Source organism: Neolamprologus brichardi, chromosome 12 (genome assembly GCF_056152115.1).
Source record: "Neolamprologus brichardi isolate AB-2024 chromosome 12, ASM5615211v1, whole genome shotgun sequence".
Lineage (NCBI taxonomy): Eukaryota > Metazoa > Chordata > Actinopteri > Cichliformes > Cichlidae > Neolamprologus > Neolamprologus brichardi.
The window spans coordinates 36,697,929-36,717,488 of NC_142115.1; the positions used below are offsets into that span (position 1 = coordinate 36,697,929).

General features: G+C 42.6%; 1 protein-coding gene across 1 annotated transcript in view; it reads right to left on the bottom strand.

The window, feature by feature from the left end:
• adamts3 (ADAM metallopeptidase with thrombospondin type 1 motif, 3) overlaps positions 1 to 19,560 on the bottom strand; it is a 170,481-nt gene that overhangs the window by 142,424 nt on the left and 8,497 nt on the right. The window contains exon 3 of the mRNA XM_087849509.1: positions 15,927 to 16,360. Within this exon, the coding sequence (XP_087705635.1) occupies positions 15,927 to 16,360 (434 nt within the window). The remainder of the gene's footprint in view (positions 1 to 15,926; positions 16,361 to 19,560) is intronic.

A 19,560-nucleotide genomic window follows, 5' to 3' on the forward strand; every position in this document is an offset into this window, starting at 1 on the left:
TAGTTCACTGTGATGAAAGGTTTCATCGTCGCATTTTATCGATTTACATTTTACACAGACAGGTGCTCAAATTGATCAAAGGTCATTTGTTGACTCCCGTCTGTGAGCTGTCCTCCAACTTTTACTGAATCCTATAAACCACTGAGGTATGAAAACCAGACACGAGCTGTCCTCTCAGGTTTATACGACTACAACAGTTTAACTTCATGAATTCCTGTTATTTAGGGTTTTTCCACTGCGGCATTACTACGATCAGCCAGATTATGAAAATAAAAATCTAAATTTGAGTTGAAATCTTGATGCTCGTGGTTGAAACCAGTTCAGTCCCTCACGCAGACTTCTCACCTGCAGGCAGCCAATCCCTCCTCAGACTACAAACAACACAGAATAATCCCAGGGCCATAAATCACACCTATTCATGATTACGATCATATTCATAAGAACACGACTGTTTACAGCAGAGGTATCCAACCTGTTTTGCGCCACGGACCAGTTTATGTCCGACAACACTTTCACGGACCGGCCTTTAAAGTGTTGCGTATAAATACAACAAAATAAAACCAGTATCGGTATCAAAGAAAAGGATTTATTCTTAAAACACAGGAAAAGACCCAGGGAAGCCAAGTTAACAATAGAAACCCTGAAAAACATACATTTGACACCTGAGCCTCAACTCTTGCAGCCCAGTACCAAACAACTCACGGACTGGTACCGCTCCGTGGCCCGGGGGGTGGGGACCGCTGGTTTACATTACAGGTCAGGAAGCTTTGTTTCCTGCAGCTGATTCTCTGCAGTCACCGTAACTTTATACATTTATTATTATTTTATTTGTTGCAAGCTTTGAGAGCCACGAAATAAAACAACCAACTTGATTATACTGAATAATCAGACTATAATAAAAAAGGTGATCAAAGATATCATGTGTAAAATCACCCTCAGCATACCTTTAATTAACGTATCAGTAAAACCGTAGATTAGATGAAGAAGATTTTTATGAACAGACCAGTTACTGCATCTCACGTCTCCCACATTCAAGCCACTAAAACGTTATTATCTTGGAACCTGGGTAATATCTTTGTGTTTCACAGCCACTGTGCCGTGGGACATGGGTGTGCTGTGGAAGCTTATCTGGTTGCACCTGATTAGTACTCTAAGCCAGCGGTCCCCAACCCCCGGGCCTCGGACCGGTACCGGTCCGTGAGAGTTGAGGCTCAGGTGTGAAATGTATAGTTTTCAGGGTTTTTATCGGTTTTCAGCGTTATTTTGTTATCGTTTTTATTGTTTACTCGGTTTTCCTGGGTCTTTTCACATGTATTATGAATAAATCTTCTTTTTTTCGGTACCGGTACTGGTTTTATTTTGTTGTATTTATCCACGACACCTTAAAGGCCGGTCCGTGAAAATATTGTCGGGCATAAACCGGTCTGTGGTGCAAAAAAGGTTGGAGACCTCTGCTCTAAGTGATCGGCGTGAGAACAACTACATTCTCTTCCACTAGAGGGCAGCACAACTACCTGCTGGGTTACTGCCAGTAAAACAGAAGAGGAGAAATTACATAATAGTCACGCAGCACATAATAGCAACAGATACATATTTGAAAAGGAAAAGTAGTCAATCCGACTTGGGTCTGGAGAAATTCCGATTCCCCAGCAAGAGTAGCGGTCAGAAGAAAGCAAAAAAAGGTATACTGGGACAAACCCAGCCAATTTAGAAAAATGTTGGTGGTGTGCCGTGTGATTTTTCAAAGAGAATATGTGCCGTGGCTCCAAAAGGTTGGGAAACACTGGAATAAGAAAGAAACTTTGGGGAAATGCGTCTGTAGCTGAAAATCATTTCTCTGGGACGGAGCCTGTATGATAAAATCTGTAGTGAATTCTTATGTGGAATCAACACTATAATTAGTGTGAAGACACTAAGTCAAAACACACTTTCCAATTCCACGAGCTTGCTGAGAGTTTACTGTGACATATTTTCTGTGACCCAGTATTCGGCATTATCCGATATCAGCGGAGACAATGTCCTACCTAAACACAAACCTCAAAAAAGGGATCAGGAACCCTGTGTTCCATCAGTTTCATATCCCCAACATCAGCCCCTGCCAAGCAGACAGCACTCCTCTGCCAAAGAAAACACATGGGATTCAGCTGAAGGGCTCCAGTTTTTCAAAAACAGTCTCTTTCAGTCTAAACTTCTTAAGGAGGTCGGTACGAACGTGCTTTCATTTGAGAGAAAAAAACCTGCAATGTTAAAAAAAGGCCTGGATTCAGCCGGGACACTGCCACCTTTCACCCTCCATGTTGTCCAAAGGTGTGTTTGCTTTGAAAAATGTGAGCAAACCTTCGTCATCGTTACCTGACATTTTCATCCCCACTCTTTAAAGGAATTCGCAGAAGTTTATTTTTCACAAATTTCAGCAGAGGCCTGCTGATCATCTGAAAAACAACTGGAGAGTATTCCTGAAAATAATAAACAGGAAACTGCAAAAACATCTCAGATGTCTACTTAATAAACGTCAAACATGGCAACGAGCCACTAATATCCTCCATATATCTGTGTGTGTTTGAAGTTTCCCCCCAGCTTCACTGGAAACAGTATTTGGAAAATAAAAAATCTTGGAGAAGAGAGAAGTAATCAAAAGTATTATCATTTTGTCAGGTAGCCTCTGCTCTGAGAAACAACGCAGGAATTCATTTAGTTGTGTCGTTTTGTGCCGCTCCACCAAACAGAGCAAACATTTACAGACGGCTTTGAGGAGGCGGTGGGATTCCACACTCGCCTTAAAATAAAACCTCGCGCCGGTGAAAGGCTCTCAATGTCCGTCTGAAAGGACAACAGAAAATGTGGGCTCGTCTTAGGTTTATATAGGTCACGATTAAAAATGTTTAAACGTATAAATATCAATGCAAGCGCCGAACCCACGACTGCAGAGGAGAAATCTTGGTGTGCCTCTCCCCTGCACCTCAAACCAGATACCCAAACAGCTCTGGGGTCAAGCCTCTGCAACAAGTCTTGGCTAAGTCAACAGGGAACATTAAGAACTGTCGGTGAATAAAACTCTTGTGCCCAGCTACAGTTCACCGCAAAGAGGAACTGGCTCACTTACTTTTTCTTTTTTTCCCCTAATCAAATAGGATATTTTCTTCTTCTTCTTTGCCTTTTTGCCCCCGCCCCTCCTACACAGTAGCTCCAGATATGTCAGGAGCTGTGCATGTCCAGAATGCGCTTTTAAGTCTCTGAGGCCAAGAGTGTAGGCCAGTGAGCACACGTAGCTCTCAGCAAAACATCAGCACGCTTTATTTGCTCATTTTGTCGCTCTCGATGAATCTCAACATTGTAAACGCCGCCGAAGCTGCAGGAATTTGAGGAGGATGATCGCAGAATGTCTGAGTTACAACGAGCCTTTGCTCTGACAGCGTACTGTTTTACCCATCAGACCTGCAGTGCATTTACACTGCAGGTCTCACACACACACCTCAGACACAGCAGCGCCTCAGCATTCAGAGCCGATTATGCAACGTGACACGAGCTTTGCACAGCTGCTGGAAATTTAAAGGTTAATAATAAAAGTCACATTTCCAGTTGGTGCTGTTCAGGTTAGGCTACCACACTGTCTGCATCTATCAGCTGATTCGTCAAGACCGCCTGTCTGCTCAGGTATTCTCACAAAAAACAGAAACCTTCATATAGAAAGAGAGGAAGAGGGATTTGTTCCAGCTGGCCCGTCCTCTATCTAACAAACGACTGCGACTAAAGAGGAATTTCATGGATGCTTTAAAGCAGTTCCATGAGTTACACTTTATTTGTCATGCTGGTACTCTGTGGTCCACACATGCACCTCTCACTGCAGTCGTCTTTTCCTCTCACATCATACTTATCTTCACTAATCAACAGCATGCACTCATAAGCCAGATGTAGATTCAATCCAACAGATTTCTATTTAAACTCTTACAATCTGTCCGTCATGCAGCCACAGAGCGAGCCCGTAGTCAATGACTCTCCGTCTGAGTCTATTACTTTAAGATGTGTCTGACAGTGACTGCAGAGTTCAGCCTCATTAGTCAGCTGAAGAATGCATGTTTAAATAAAGGCACGCTGTATAGTTATGCTTATGCATGCCAGTGAAGACAATTATGTATGACTCCCGCACAGTCTCTGCATCTTAATATAACACATGAGAAAAACTTGCAGGAAAGATGACGTGCCATGAGAAAGTTTCATAACCCCGCCCACAAAAAGCAGCAAACCAGACCACATATTCATTTTTCTCCAGCTGAAGGTCATCTCCTGGTGGACCTCTGCACTGGTCCCAATACTGAGGACGGTTTAAACAGAACTCTGTTGTGTCAATATGGCAACTCTGACTAGGGCTGCCACAAACAATTATTTTGATAGTCGACTAGTCACCGATAATTTTTGCGATTAGTCGACTAATCAGATCATCATCCATTGGACATAAAACGTACAGCTTATTGCACCAGCCGCATCTGCTCTTATATAACTATCATTAGCTTACAGCTTTAAGTGTTTAAGGTATGTGCTAACTAAAAATAAAGACAAGATGATAGTTTATTAAATTTTATTGAAATTAGCTAATTGTTTCGTTGAGTTTAATAAACTCAGCCGTCTGCTCCTTGCTATCTAAAATATAACGGGACACCGGAGTATATTCTTGAGCATCTCACATAACCAGTTAACCAGCTGTCTGCTTGAAGTTTATTCAGCTGTGTAAAAACTATAACTTTAATCTCAGCCAAACCGATTTACTCAGGAACAAATAAAATACTGAAAAAAGCCAAACAATAACATTTTTAAGTTATCTAAGTGACTTATATATCATGTTTAACCTGAGTAGCGAAAGACGGCGGTGGGTTTGAAAACGATTTGCGGGAGTCCGGTGTTCTCACGGCTCTAGTGAGCCTAGCCCCCGGCTAGCTATCGAGCTAGTGGGTAACAGACGTCTCCGAAAACGTCGGAGCGCTTTTGAAAATATGTGGTGTCTTGATAAACTGAGCAGATATTTGAGGTTTACACAGCTACATTCTCGCCTGAAAATATGTTAAACGTTTATTTTGTGACCCAGAAAGAATAATAAGAGTAATATTAAAACTAACTAGCTGCCGCCATTGTTGGAAACTGAGCTGGGCCGCGCTATGAATTCTGGGACACAGCTTCTTCTTCTTCGGGGTTTAACGGCAGCTGGCATCCTTGTACATGCAGTGCTGCCATCTTCTGTTTCAGTCCGTTATTACACTCTTAAATCCTACTACTTATTCCTGCGTCTTTTGTGATCTTACAAAGCTTCAAACGACGCGTCGACAATTAAATCAGTCGTCGACGATTTTGATAGTCGACGTAATCGTGACTAGTCGACTAATCGTGGCAGCCCTAGCTCTGACAAAGCTAAATATTAGGAAACTAAATATGATGAGGACGGCTGGTGGTGATGACGGCATCACAGCACTGACGGTGAGTCGCTGGGGGATACCTCACATTTTTATACCCAAATCTGAGCGAGTACACTAGACTTCTATGAGAAGTCAGAAATAAATCAAGAATAACATTCACCCACAGTACGTCTTTGTCCTGTCTTCCTCCTCTAGCTCTCTACTGGTCGCAGCAGATGGCCCCGCCCCTCCCTGAGCCTGGTTCTGCCGGAGGTTTCTTCCTGTTAAAAGGGAGTTTTTCCTTCCCACTGTCACTAAGTGTTTGCTCATAGGGAGTCGTCTGCTTGTTGGAGTTTGCTCTCTATATTTGCTAGTTCTTTACCTTACAGTATAAGAAGCCTCAAGGCAGCAGTTGGCTATAATTTGATGCTATATAAATAAAACTGACTTTATGTTACACTAAACATGGTCACTGGAAGCATGTTTCCTGAGGTTACAGATCAGACATCTTGCTTTAATCAAAGGAGGCGCCCCCTGCTGGTCATCAGAAAGAATGCGAAGCATTTCCAGATGAGGTTTCCTTTTCAAACCCAGAAGCGACGACAGCACTGGGCTTACAAATAAACCCTCTTCATCATTATAAAGCAGCTGTAGCTGATTCATCTCATGGTCAATTAGAAGTTCATGTAACATAAGAATGAAATTCTACAGTATGAATAAAAGTAATGCGCTAACACGAGTAAGACTTCCTGTCTGAATCACATCAGTGAGACAACGCCCATGAACTCAAACTACTTCACAGCATCATCAAATTATGCCTTTTATTATTGTTTTCAGTTACATATTATATGTTAAGGGTTTTGAGCCAAATACAAACTCATATTGAAGTTTTATAATATTTAGCAATTAGCTTCTTAGCAGTTAACAAATGCTGATTTCTGTATCTGTTGCCATGGCAGGCCAACCAATAACCACCCGGGCAGTGCGCTCAAAACTACAAACCTGGTGGCTCTAAAGAGGAAATCACATTTCACTGTGATCCATTTCATAGCTGAAATATTTTCGCCTGGACCAAAGTGGCAGACTACCACATGGTTGACAGAGAGACAGAGAAAGAGGTCGTAATGCATTATTAATGGCAACAACATAACATATGCTGTGTCAAATCAGCCTCAATCCTCTCTCTGCTGGAGGAAACAGAGCCAGAGTAAAGGTCCAAAAATACATCAGACATGAGAAGCTTCCCCTCTTTCCCTTTCAGGGTAGCAAATCAAATATCTTCAGTATGTGAACCATCAGCTGTGTTCATGTGAGCGTACATGAACTGAGAGACACGCAGTGGGAGGAGATGGGAACGATACACCCCGCCTGACATCTAAAGGTCAGCTGAATTCCTTCGTCATTTACTCCGATTCTTTTTTAAAAGAGGGACGCGGTGCAAGTTTCAATCAGGTGACCAAGAAAAAGGAAGTTTCCCTCCTTCCAACCTTTTACGATGGACGTACTGTAGCTGTTAAACTGCATTCCCTTTCCTAAAGCTTCCAACAAACCAGGTGTGTTGAGGATCAAACGCTGTCATTATTCTCCCATAAACAGACCCAAATGTGGAGCCCAGATTTCCCAAAATGGTGAAAAACTCTTTAGTTTTTCTCTCCACAAGTTTCAGATGACGGTATGAATTTAGAAGGTTTAATAAACTTCCACATATTTAACTTAAAATCCCAAAAGTGCCTCAACGAGAGTTTCTGAAGCAAGTCGTATAAAAAGTTTCACCAACAGTGTGCAGACTTACTGAGTTCAAGACTTTTTATTCAACCAAGCAAAAAGCTCCAGGATTCATCGTTTCCATGCAAATATCAGAGATGATCATTTCAAGGCCATCGTTGCTTTTCAGATGAACCCAGAGAACTTTTATAAATCACATTAGTGTGGATGTGGGTGATCTATGCTGATGGATTGAAGTCTCATATTATATATAATCCATATTTTAATAGTAACAGTGTCTGTGAAGGTTCTCAGTCATCCAGGTCATTGTAGTCAAAGGATCTTGCAAAGAAAAGCGTCTGGACTTCTTTAAGTTACTTGAAGACGTTTCACCTTCGTCCGAGAAGCTTCTTCAGTTCTAAGGTCAAATGGTGGAGAGTCCCAGATATAAACCTAGTGGGAGTTTCCCCCCACAGAGGGACAAAAGGACCCCCTGATGATCCTCTAATCACATGAGCCAAGGTGTGAAACTGGGTGTGTTTGTCCCAATCAGCCAGAGTTTCAGGTGAGTTCTTTGTGAAACCTGGCCCCACCTTATCATGCGAATTCCTGAGGTCAGATGACCCAGGATGTGAGTGGGCGTTAAGGCGTCTGGGGAGGGAACTCAAAACTGGATTATAGATGGCAGACAGTTGGTGTCGTAAACCACCGCCTCTGTTCAAAGATGGTCGCTCACAGTGGACATAGATGCTTCTTTCACTCCTCTTTCAAACCATCTGTCCTCTCTGTCCAAAATGTGAACATTGGCATCCTCGAAAGAGTGACCTTTGACCTTAAGATGCAGATAATAGTAACAGTGGGAAAACAGTAACGTAAAACAAAAAAGGGGATTGCTTAGGAGAGTCAGGCCTGGCCGGCCTTTGGGAGGCTGCCGGGGAACAGCAGGTCCTGTTGGCTGGAGGCTGAGCAGATCATCTAATCTACTGAGCTGAGCTATTCCCGATGCATTCATCAGAGTGTGAGTGAGTAGAAAAGTGTTACACGGGTCCAGTCCATTCATGAATCAACCAAACCCTCATCGCTTCGGCTTGAACCTTACAGTGAGTCTCTCCTCATTTTATGAATGTATCATAATAGCAGCATATTTAGCAGATAAAGAGCAGGGTCCATCTGCCAGGAGGCACACAGAGAAGAAACAGCGTGATCATTTATCCAAGTGGCTTCAGATTTGGAAAGCAACACACAGCAGAGCACACATCTGCATCCTTATAATTATTATATCCTCCTTAACTCAAACAAGTCCAGCTGTGCGATCAGTGCATCAAATAAAAATCTCTCACAGACATTTCAGTCCTCGAGCCGTAATCTGGAGGACCACCCAAGGACTGTTAGGTGGATAAGGCTTAATTGGAGCTGGAGCCTGTTTGATTCAGCACTTCGTTCAACGCCAGCATCAGATTGTGAAAATCGTTGCTTGCAAAACGCAGATAAATTTGGTCTCCTCCTTCTCACGCATGACTCGCAGCTATGCTGTTTCTCTGGAGTTAGAAGTATCACAAGAGGAGATGATTTCATGTTATTCGTGCTGCAAATTTAATGGAGAAGGTGCCGCACGCCAACTTTGTGTCACTTTCTAACGACTTCATTTGTAACTACAGGCCTCGGCTTACACGCAGCAGCTCAGCGAGTCAGATTTTAAATCCCCAAATATGGAAACGAGTTACAAATGATGCAGGTTTCGTAAGAGAAGTCGCGCCACGAATCTGTGGAGCAAACGTGAGAAACAACCAGGCCGACACTGGACTGCAGATAGAGCTTGAATGACACGCTGCTGATTCACTTCTCCTCAGTAAACAGAAGTCAGCAGTGACATGTTTCATGTTTTATGAAGCTCTCCCAAGCTTTTCTGACATGCAACACAAGTCCATCCCCCATGCAGGCCAGCAAAGATCGCCCTCGGTTCTGCTGCTGAAGCAGAGGAAGTATCTGCCTCATAAGTATTTAGCTGCCAGGCTGCCTGCCAGCATGCTAGCTGCAGTAAACACTTCCAGACAGCAGCCTGGCTATAATTAAGAAACAGTAAAATGCACACCTAGAGAGGGCCAGGGCTACTACTTGAGATCAAAGAGCGCCGGCCCTCAACGACAGGGTTTTAGATCAGGAAGCACTGGTTTGGAGAGCGTTTGATGTTGGCTTCTGTAGTCCTGCGTGTTTTGGATTTAGGCTGCAAACATGAGGAGGAAGAAGAATCAGTGCTGCGAGGAACCAGGAGCTGAGTGGATGATCGAATGCAAACTAAATAAACTCTATTCTTTTTCTCTCAGTTTAACGTCCCACATTCTTACTTTTATTGTGGCGATTTTACAGTTTCCCGTTTATTTTGCTCTCTGGTGTGATGCAACAAGTTACAGTAAATGAGGTCATTGTGTAATAATGATGCCTGTGGAAACAAACAGAGCAAGAATGTCTCAATAAGTCTGAAATGCTTCAGTTGGAACATGCAACACTTCTGTTGTTTTACAGATCGACCTGAAAACATCATCTCTACAGTATCGTGTAACACGGCACTTCTTCTGTTGTTGTAACCGAGCTGAAGGCTGCAGCTCAGAGTGAGGCAAATCTTTCTGTTATTCCAACAGTTTAGATCCTGGTAAAAGAAAATCAAGAAAGAGAAGAAAAAATCAACAGATTTGTAACCCAGATGTGGCAACGGGGCATGTTATCTTGAAATGCTGGAAAGCTGGAATATAAGGGGATAACAGGATGCTGAAGATAAAGTTCCTACCCTCATCCGTGCCTAGAGACGGAGGATAGAGATTGAAGGGATGAGATTATGGACAGAAGTGGTGAAAATAAGCTTTCTGGAGGAGCTCAGAGCTGAGCTGCTGCTCAACCACACTGAGCATGGCTGGCTGAGGCGGTTTGAACATCTCTGAGCATGGTGAGCTGAGGAGAGTTGGACACTGGAGTGATTATGTTGCATCACCATAGACTGTTCTGGTGATCTCTGCTTATCCTGCCCCTGGGACTGGATAAGCAGATACTGGACGGATTAAAATGTATTGTCCGTTAAAGGAAACAATGAAGATTCGACTCAGTATTGTGTCGATTTATGATGTTCATCTTTTTAATCACCTTTGATCCTCTGACAGTAAAGCATGTGATCATAGCGCAGCAGCAGTCTTTCAAATCAGCCTGCATCTGAGAATAACTGACAAACCTCGATAGCTTTTGGCATCATGTGAGTGCCCCCCCCCCCCCCCCAGGCCTGACTCTCCTGCAAGGCTGGACTATAAATGTCTCGGGGGGAAAAAAAGACTCAGAGACACAGACTCTGCCCAAGTGATGAACTGCTTCCTCCAGCTCCAATCAAAGGAAGCAGCCAAATCCTGCAGCTCGGAGGATGAACTTAAAGGTCAGACTGGCATTATGTTTGTCTTTGGCTGCCTGTCGCTGCAGTCGCTTTATTTTTAGAGATTATGTTTAGAACTTCAGAGAGAGTTCAGGAGCTTTTAAAGCATGCATAATTAATTTGGTGAAAATGATAACTACCAGAAGGTTAGCATATGTACTATTTTCTAATCGCAAAATTAAACATAGGGACTGGTCGTTTGCAATCACCAGATTTACAACCACAAAGCAAAGCTTGGCCTTGTTTTTGACCTCGATAATATCTTAAAATATTTAAAGTCACATATTTGTTGACAGTTTACCATCGAGCATCTGACAGTTTGTCCACTTTTCCACCTGCCTCCTGCTCTCTTCCTGTCCATCATTATCCCTCCGTTTGCATTAACAGTTAAACACACACACACACACACACACACACACACACACACACACACACACACACACACACACACACACACACACACACACACACACACACACACACACACACACACACACACACACACACACACACACACACACACACACACACACACACACTGTGAGATTATTTACATAAAAAAACCAAAGAATGAGGGCGAAGCAGAAGCTACCAGGTGAGTTAACAACGTTGCCTTGGCTACCTGTCCACCTTCATGATGTGTCACTCGCTGTCTGCCAACTACATCCTTCACCTCTACATCTCTCCCTTCCTCGCTCCTTGGTGTTGTCAGCCAAAAGGCAAATATAGCAGCCCCGTCCCAAATATATCTATCAAATTCAAACATTGTTCTGGTTTAAATTTGGGTTTCTTCTGGCAACACAGTCAAGCCAGTAATGAACAATCTCACTCAGTGTTTGCCGTCAGAGGATTCAGGCACTGAAAGAAACGAACCCTTTTCACCTGAACGTTTCACTTCGGCATGTATTAACCCTTTAAGACCTACCATAGAACCAAGTCCGCCAGAGCTTACTTTATATTTTTACATGCTGTGGAGCCATTTTTGGGAGCATTTCAAGTTGCTATACATCAATACAACCATTACAGCCCAGATTTTAATAATATGTCTGCATTAAGTCCATAGTAACTACACTAATTGCAAAAAAGTGCAATAAACTACAAAAGAATTGAAAATCGTTTTTGTTTTTTAACATATATTTCTAGTTAGAGAAATTTAAGAGGCTTATCCCTCAAAACTGTAAATACAAAAAAGTTGCAAAAAATAGTTTCCCACCACAGGAAATTTATTTTAAGTGTCTTCATAGTTTTATTTTTGAAATACACCAATTTTTATATACTGTAGGAAAAACGAAAAACAATCCTATGATGCAAATTTGCAAAGAAAACAGCATCAAAATAAACTATTTCCAGCAGTGCAATTCGAGTCCTAAGCATCCCAGAAACTATTTAGAAAAGCATAAAGTCAAACATGACTTATAAAAACACCAGTATAGGCTTTCGAGGCCTACAAGTAAAAAACTACATTTTCCGCGAAAATGACGTCACTTACGGTTTCAGGCAGGAAATGGCGGACATGCGATCATTTGCGCTGATGTCTGTTTCAATGTGGGAAGTGTTATGAACAGCTGATCGGATCGGCAAAGCCTGTTTCTGGAATATTATGTTTTTGTTGCTGCAAGTGCTTTTTATACAGTTTTTGCAAAACTATATGTGGAAGGAAACTGTGACCGAGGACAAGCTGATGGCATAAGATGTAAGTACAACTCCTCCGGTTTCATATGCAGAAAAAATTATTGCGCTAGCTCACGTGGTTGCAGAGCTACCAGATTTAAAAATAGTTACGCAAACCAGAGCGTGCTGCTCTGACCGGCTTTAAAGGGTTAATGGACTCGGTCACTAGTTTCAAGTGTTACATAATAAATGAATGTCAGTCAAACAGTAACTTGACTCTAAATGGGAATATTATTTAGCAAATGTAGAAACCAGTTTGTTTGCCTGACCAGCAGCGTCTGCAGTTTTCAATCAGATCTAACATGAACAAAAAACAAGATGACATCAGGCCTCAGCTCAAGGCTTCAGAACAACAGTTTACAGACCAACAGATGTCACAGATGGGAATAGCCATCTTTTATATACAGTCTATTCAATTCAATTCAATTTTATTTATATAGCGCCAAATCACAACAAAAGTTGCCTCAAGGCGCTTCATAGATACAGAGAAAAACCCAACAATCATATGACCCCCTATGAGCAGCACTTTGGCGACAGTGGGAAGGAAAAACTCCCTTTTAACAGGAAGAAACCTCTGGCAGAACCAGGCTCAGGGAGGGGCGGGGCCATCTGCTGTGATTGGTTGGGGTGAGAGAAGGAAGACAGGATAAAAAGTCTAAGTGTTAAAGCCACATTCAGCTCTAAAGAAACCGTCTGAATTAAGTTCCTTTAAAATGCAGATGCAGACGGACAAAATGTAACTTTATTTAATACTACGCCGACTCATCCTGCTACTAAAAAACAATAATAATAATAAACTTTGTGGGCAGCACGGCGGTTAGCGCTGTTGCCTCACAGCAAGAAGGTCCTGAGTTCAGGCCGAGTTCTCTCCGGCTTCCTCCCACACTCCAAAGACGTGCAGTTAGTGGGGACAGGTTAATTAGAAACTCTTGGTATGAATGGGTGAGTGAACGGTTGTCTGTCTGTGACACACTGGTGAACCCAGCCTCTAAGACAGCTGGGATGGGCTCCAGGTCCAGGAAAGGATGAGCGAATGGATGGAATAAAATTTGTGGATTTAAATGATTAACTTGTATCTTTGGTTTTAAGCTGTACGGGCTGACGTTACAGAAGCTTGAAGAGGAACAAAGCTCCACAAACAGCTTTATGTTCTTTAGACACAGATAAAGAGGAAAAGGGCTTCAGCTGCAGTTTGTTATGTGGGGAGAATTCAGATTTCAGGTCGGCTTTAACATGGAAATGATTCTGCGTCACAGTGACTCACTTCCTGCTGCTGCACTGTGACACCGTGTGAACCCATTACTTCATTATGCTCCACGATACAAAGACGGTAGTGACAGGAACATTTAGTTGGATGTCCAACAACAGAATCATTACTCTGAGCAACATTTATTATTTTACTGACTGCTGCTGATAACCCTGCATGTTTTTTTAAAGGCAAACCTACAATCTGAGGGGCAGAAATGAAACTGCATCTCTACATACTTCCACTAAGGTCCATAATTTGGCAGCAATACATGTAAATAGGTTGGAGTTGGCTGCCTGAATGTTAAAAAACATTTAAAATGTTCCAGTTTTGAGGCTTAATTTCTCCTTCAAAAAAGAACAATAGGGTCTTTGCTCCTAATTACTGTGATCATGTTCGAGTGTGATGTGTTTTTAGTACCTTTCGGGCAGCCGCATGCACCGAGGCACAGATATGCAGCCTTTGGATATAAACAGCACAGTTAGTAATCGTCACAGCCGGCTAACAAGCGTCCGCGCTCCTCAGCCTAGCTTGTGTCTTCATCCCACACACCTCCAGTCATCCAAAATTAGCACACAGTGACTTGTCTCTGTGACGCTGTAATTACTTGTGCTGGTTGCTCAGGCTAGCTGCTATACAGGCATAATGTTGCTATGTTAACCATCTTGCTGTGGCAAATATTTTGGCCAAATATTGAGCCAAGATTCTAGCCAATCATTTTACGTTTCCGAGGATAGTAGGCGGGTCCATGTACGTACGTTCTTTTAGAGCAGAGCTACAGATTAAAAACGCCCAAGGTGAAGCGGTCAAAGTCTGGCTGTACTTCACAGCAAAAGATGCAAACTCAGCAGCTGCAACAAGTGCTTTAAGCTGATACTGTGATACTGTCAAAGGAGTCTGACGACAAACCTGGCGACGTATAGCATTTTGTTAAAAGCCGAGAAATGCGCCGTATTTGATAGCTTGCTGCGAGACCTCACACCGAGCACATCTACTGTGGGTGTGGTGCCTGTTATCGGACCCGGAGTTAGCAACATCCCCCAAAAACCCGAAGAGGAGAGTCCTGGCCCCTAGCCCTGCCAGTGTAGCAGAAATGATGAGGATGATGATGCAGCAGCAGCCGTTCTTCTCTGCGTGAGTAGCTTAATGTTGTTCGTGTGTAATTTACGTTGAGTAGGCTAACCACGTTATTACATTAATGCATGTAAGGTGAACTAGCAAACATCATCATAGCTACATGCGGCTGTCTTCTTGTTTGATGGCAGATGCTCCCTTCACCCTGGCTAAAAAGGCTAAAATGACCAAAGAAAAAGTGGAAAACAGTTAAACATGAGAGGTTTTTGGACAAAGTTTGTGTTTTTTCCATTGTTTAAGCTGCTTCCAGCCAAGAGTGATACCATATATGCCCCATAGCTGCAGAAAAGGCTAACATTGTTATCTTTTTACAAAAAAACAGATAAACATGAGAGGTTTTTGGACCAATTTTGTGTTCTCCATTCTTTAAGCACCGGCACAGTTTCAAAAGTACCGGTTTGGCACCGGTATGGGATAAAACCTAAACGATACCCATCCCTATTTATCAGCATCTGTCATGCAGACAGCGTGAGAATCCTGTTTGAATTTGAGTTTAACGTTTCATGACATGTTTAAAATGAAACTTAATTAAAGAGAGTTTGTCCCATCATATGTCAGAGATCAGTTGAGCCAGCTAGTGGAGGATTATGAAGCATGAGGATGTGAGAATATGTGATATAAAGCACAGCAAATCTAGTTTAACTCTCAGTGCATCGGATTTGCATTTTGACCTTTTTACTTTCTGTTAGGAGCTTTGCTTTAACTTTGTCATGCATATCTGAAACATTAACTTTCCAACAGAGAGTCAGCCCTACAGCCCAACAAATGTTCACCATTAGCAGCAGAAATTCATTTTTATTTCAGTCTCCCCGACTGAACAGCTCAAAAACTAAAAAGACACTACGAGCGCCGTCCATCACTCCCCCGTCAGGAAGGTGATTTCTGGAGGACATTCTTTGTGTTGCTTTTCAAATCTCTGCAGTATTTCAACTAGAGCTGAAGGAATCTGGGTTTGGCCTATTCTTTCCTTAAATGCAGAGATGCTCCGCTGGCCAACTCTAAGAGATTTTGGCTCTGGTCGTTGCCCAATGACGGTCCGAGTGTTTTATGAGGGGTGATAGGGAGGATGGGACTGCAGACTTTTAGAAAGGACAAAAGGAACTCGTGCTTTATGTTGGGAAGAGGTTAGGAGGAAAATCCCTTCACGAATGCAATAGGAGACTACTCACCCGTAACAAACCTCGGTACAAAAAGTACAAAAAGCTGTTACGTCCACAGCAACAATGTGCTGTAAAAATGCCAAGCAGTGATGTAAAGGAATGCTGCAGACATCTAAAATCCTTTGGTGTCCGTTGGTAAGGTCACGGCACTTTTGACATGAAAAGGACTTTCATGGGGTGGGAAAGGAAGGAGTTTTACGGCCGAGGAAACTTACCAACCCATCGCAGTTGTTAATGGCAACCGAGGCCCCGGGGACGTCTGTGATGTCACCGGTAAAGGTGCAGTCGGTCTTGAGCAGCTCACGGCGCAGTATCCTCTCCGTGCCATTGGTGGATTCAGTCTGGTTGGCGCCCACGCTAGAATCGTTGCCAGCGCTGCCGTTTCTGAATCCCGGGAGCTCGTCGTGCCACTCCACCATCGCGCCGGGCGCCACCAGCCTGCTGTTCGGCCGCAGACGAAGGTGAAACTCCTTTCCGAAGGCAGTGATGTTGAAGAAAAGCCTCTGTTCAGTTTCACCGTTTTCAAGCACCTCCCTCTTAACACGCTGCTTGTGAGTGGCGGAGAGCAGGTGTGACAGGTAGTGTCCGTGGGAGTCGGTGCTGAAGGGGGTGACCAGGCCATATTCTTTCAGCCGGCTCTTCAACTGGTCTGCAAGAAACCACAAGAACCCAGCAAAGTTAGTTTTTCCAAACACAATAAAACAATATCAAATTAGTCTTTTCCTCTAAACACATCAGTCAGCCGAGGCCTGATTATGCTGCCTGCTCCAATCATCCTTTCATCACTTTTAGCCAACTAATGTTCCTCTAAGGACAAGCTTTGACATTCATGGCAAACCTTTAACCCTTTAAGACCTACCATAGAACCAAGTCCACCAGAGCTTATATTATATTTTTACATGCTGTGGAGCCATTTATGGGAGCATTTCAAGTTGCTATACATCAATACAACCATTATAGCCCAGATTTTAATAATATGTCTGCATTGAGTGCATAGTAATTACATAAATTGCAAAAAAGTGCAATAAACTACAAAAAAATTGAAAATCGTTTTTGCTTTTTTAACATATATTTCTAGTTAGAGAAATTTAAGAGGCTTATCCCTCAAAACTGTAAATACAAAAAAGTTGCACAAAATAGTTTCCCACCACAGGAAATTTATTTTGAGTGTCTTCATAGATTTATTTTTGAAATACACCAATTTTTATATACTGCAGGAAAAATTAAAATAAATATTATAATGCAAATTTGCAAAAAAAACCAAAACAGCATATGCATCAAAATAAACTATTTCCAGCAGCGCAATATGAGTCCTAAGCATCCCAGAAACGACACAGAAAGTCATAAAGTCAAACATAACTTTTAAAAACACCAGAATAGGCTCATGAGGCCCTGATGGTAAAAAACTACATTTCCGCAAAATGACATCACTTCCGGTTTCGGCAGTTTTTGCAAAGTTATATGTGGAAGGAAACTGTGACCGAGGACAAGCTGATGGCATAAGATGTAAGTACAACTCCTCCGGTTTCATATGCAAAAAAAATTATTGCGCTAGCTCACGTGGTTGCAGAGCTACCGGGATTTAAAAATAGTTACGCAAAACGGAGCGTGCTGCTCTGACCGGCTTTAAAGGGTTAAGAACACTTGGACTTGACTTCCTGTCAGCTAACATTTTGACCTTCATTTTTCTGTCTCTGCCAACTCAAAAACAAAATATTGGACTAACTGATTCACCACGTTCACCTTCTTAGTCCAACGAGAGAGAACTAGGACACCACAGCTGAGAGCCAGACTGACTAGACTGAGCTAAAACTCTCTGAGACACATTATTAGGCCAACAGAAATGCTAATAGGACACTTGCATATTTATGTTGCATAGTTTCAAAGGCATCTAAGGCCCGGATGGGAGTAAGCGTCAGTGTTGGGGTTATATTTTCTTTCACTTGGACGAGGTTCCCTGACCCTGCTTCATGTCACGGGCAGAGCGACAAAATACTCTGAGAACAACAACAATGGGACAAACTTACAGTACCGGTGTCGTGTCTACAGTGAAACTATGAGCACACCTGATTCTGTGTTTAATCCTCACTGTTCCCACATTTCATATCTCTGGGAAACACAGCTGACCTCACTGATTGTGAAACCTCCAGGATTGGCAGACGTTTTGAAACACCGCCGTCTGCGTGGATCGTATCACTCCTTGTTCTTTGGTTTCGATGTGTCACACCAATTTCAAATGATCATTTTCCAGACGAAAACAAAAACATTCACCGTGAATAATGAACTACAGGCGCTGCTGAGCTCACGTCTAAACTCTGCTACTGTACTACTGCCTAAGTAGCAGCTGTATCACAGCAGTAGGACTCTGTGTGGCATCCCACGACGCATATTCTGCTGTCCTGCTGCCACATGGATCAACACTAGGGCTGCCACGATTAGTCGACTAGTCACGATTACGTCGACTATTAAAATCGTCGACGACTGATTTAATAGTCGACGCGTCGTTTGAGGCTTTGTAAGATCACAAAAGACGCAGGAATAAGTAGTAGGATTTAAGAGTGTAATAACGGACTGAAACAGAAGATGGCAGCACTGCATGTACAAGGATGCCAGCTGCCGTTAAACCCCGAAGAAGAAGAAGAAGAAGCTGTGTCCCAGAATCCATAGCGCAGCCCTGCTCAGTTGTCAACAATGGCGGCAGCTAGTTAGTTTTAATATTACTCTTATTATTCTTTCTGGGTCACAAAATAAACGTTTAACACATTTTCAGGCGAGAATGTAACTGTGTAAACCTCAAATATCTGCTCAGTTTATCAAGACACCACATATTTTCAAAAGCGCTCCGACGTTTTCGGAGACGTCTGTTAGCCACTAGCTCGATAGCTAGCCGGGGGCTAGGCAGTGTTGCCAACTTAGCGACTTTGTCGCTATATTTAGCGAGTTTTCAGACCCCCTAAAAAAAAGACGTGAAAGCGCATATCGCTTTTACTCTCAACAAGCAGCGGGTGCTGTAACGCAGTCAGTTCTTCTTTTACTCTTATGTGGATCAGGTTTAAAACTACTTATAAACACACACACACAAAGTAACTCCACCAGAGTGCCTATTTCGGGTCACTTTTGCCTGTCCAAGCCCGGATAAAGGAGCAGGGTTGGAATTGTGACATTACAAAAAACAATAATTGCTAAAAGAAATTTAATTTGTAGTTCTAAATAAATTCTAAATGCATTTAGGACGTTTTTTGTTCACTTTATGTCTCGTCCACGATGTTATTTCTCTCTCCAGCAGCGTAGGTTACAATTACATTAGCATGACCAACTATGCAAAATTAGGTGATGACGTCATTTAGCGACTTCTAGCGACTTTTAGGACAACCAATAGCGATTTTCCTTACTGAGGAGTTGGCAACACTGGGGCTAGGCTCACTAGAGCCGTGAGAACACCAGACTCCCGCAAATCGTTTTCAAACCCACCCCCGTCTTTCACTACTCAGGTTAAACATGATATATAAGTCACTTAGATAACTTAAAAATGTTATTGTTTGGCTTTTTTCAGTATTTTATTTGTTCCTCAGTAAATCGGTTTGGCTGAGATTAACTGTATTACTGCCTAAGTAGCAGCTGTATCACAGCAGTAGGACTCTGTGTGGCATCCCACGATGGATCAACACCAGAATATGTTATGTGGGACCTTGCATATGACACTGCACTGAAATATAGATGAGCCAGGTTTAAAGACGACCTTGAGCAGCATAGGTGTCGGTTGCTACTGGGCTTACTGTAAATTTCATGACGACCGGTGTTGCTTCGTAGTCATTATGATTCTGATTCTGTCAGAAAACACTTATTTTC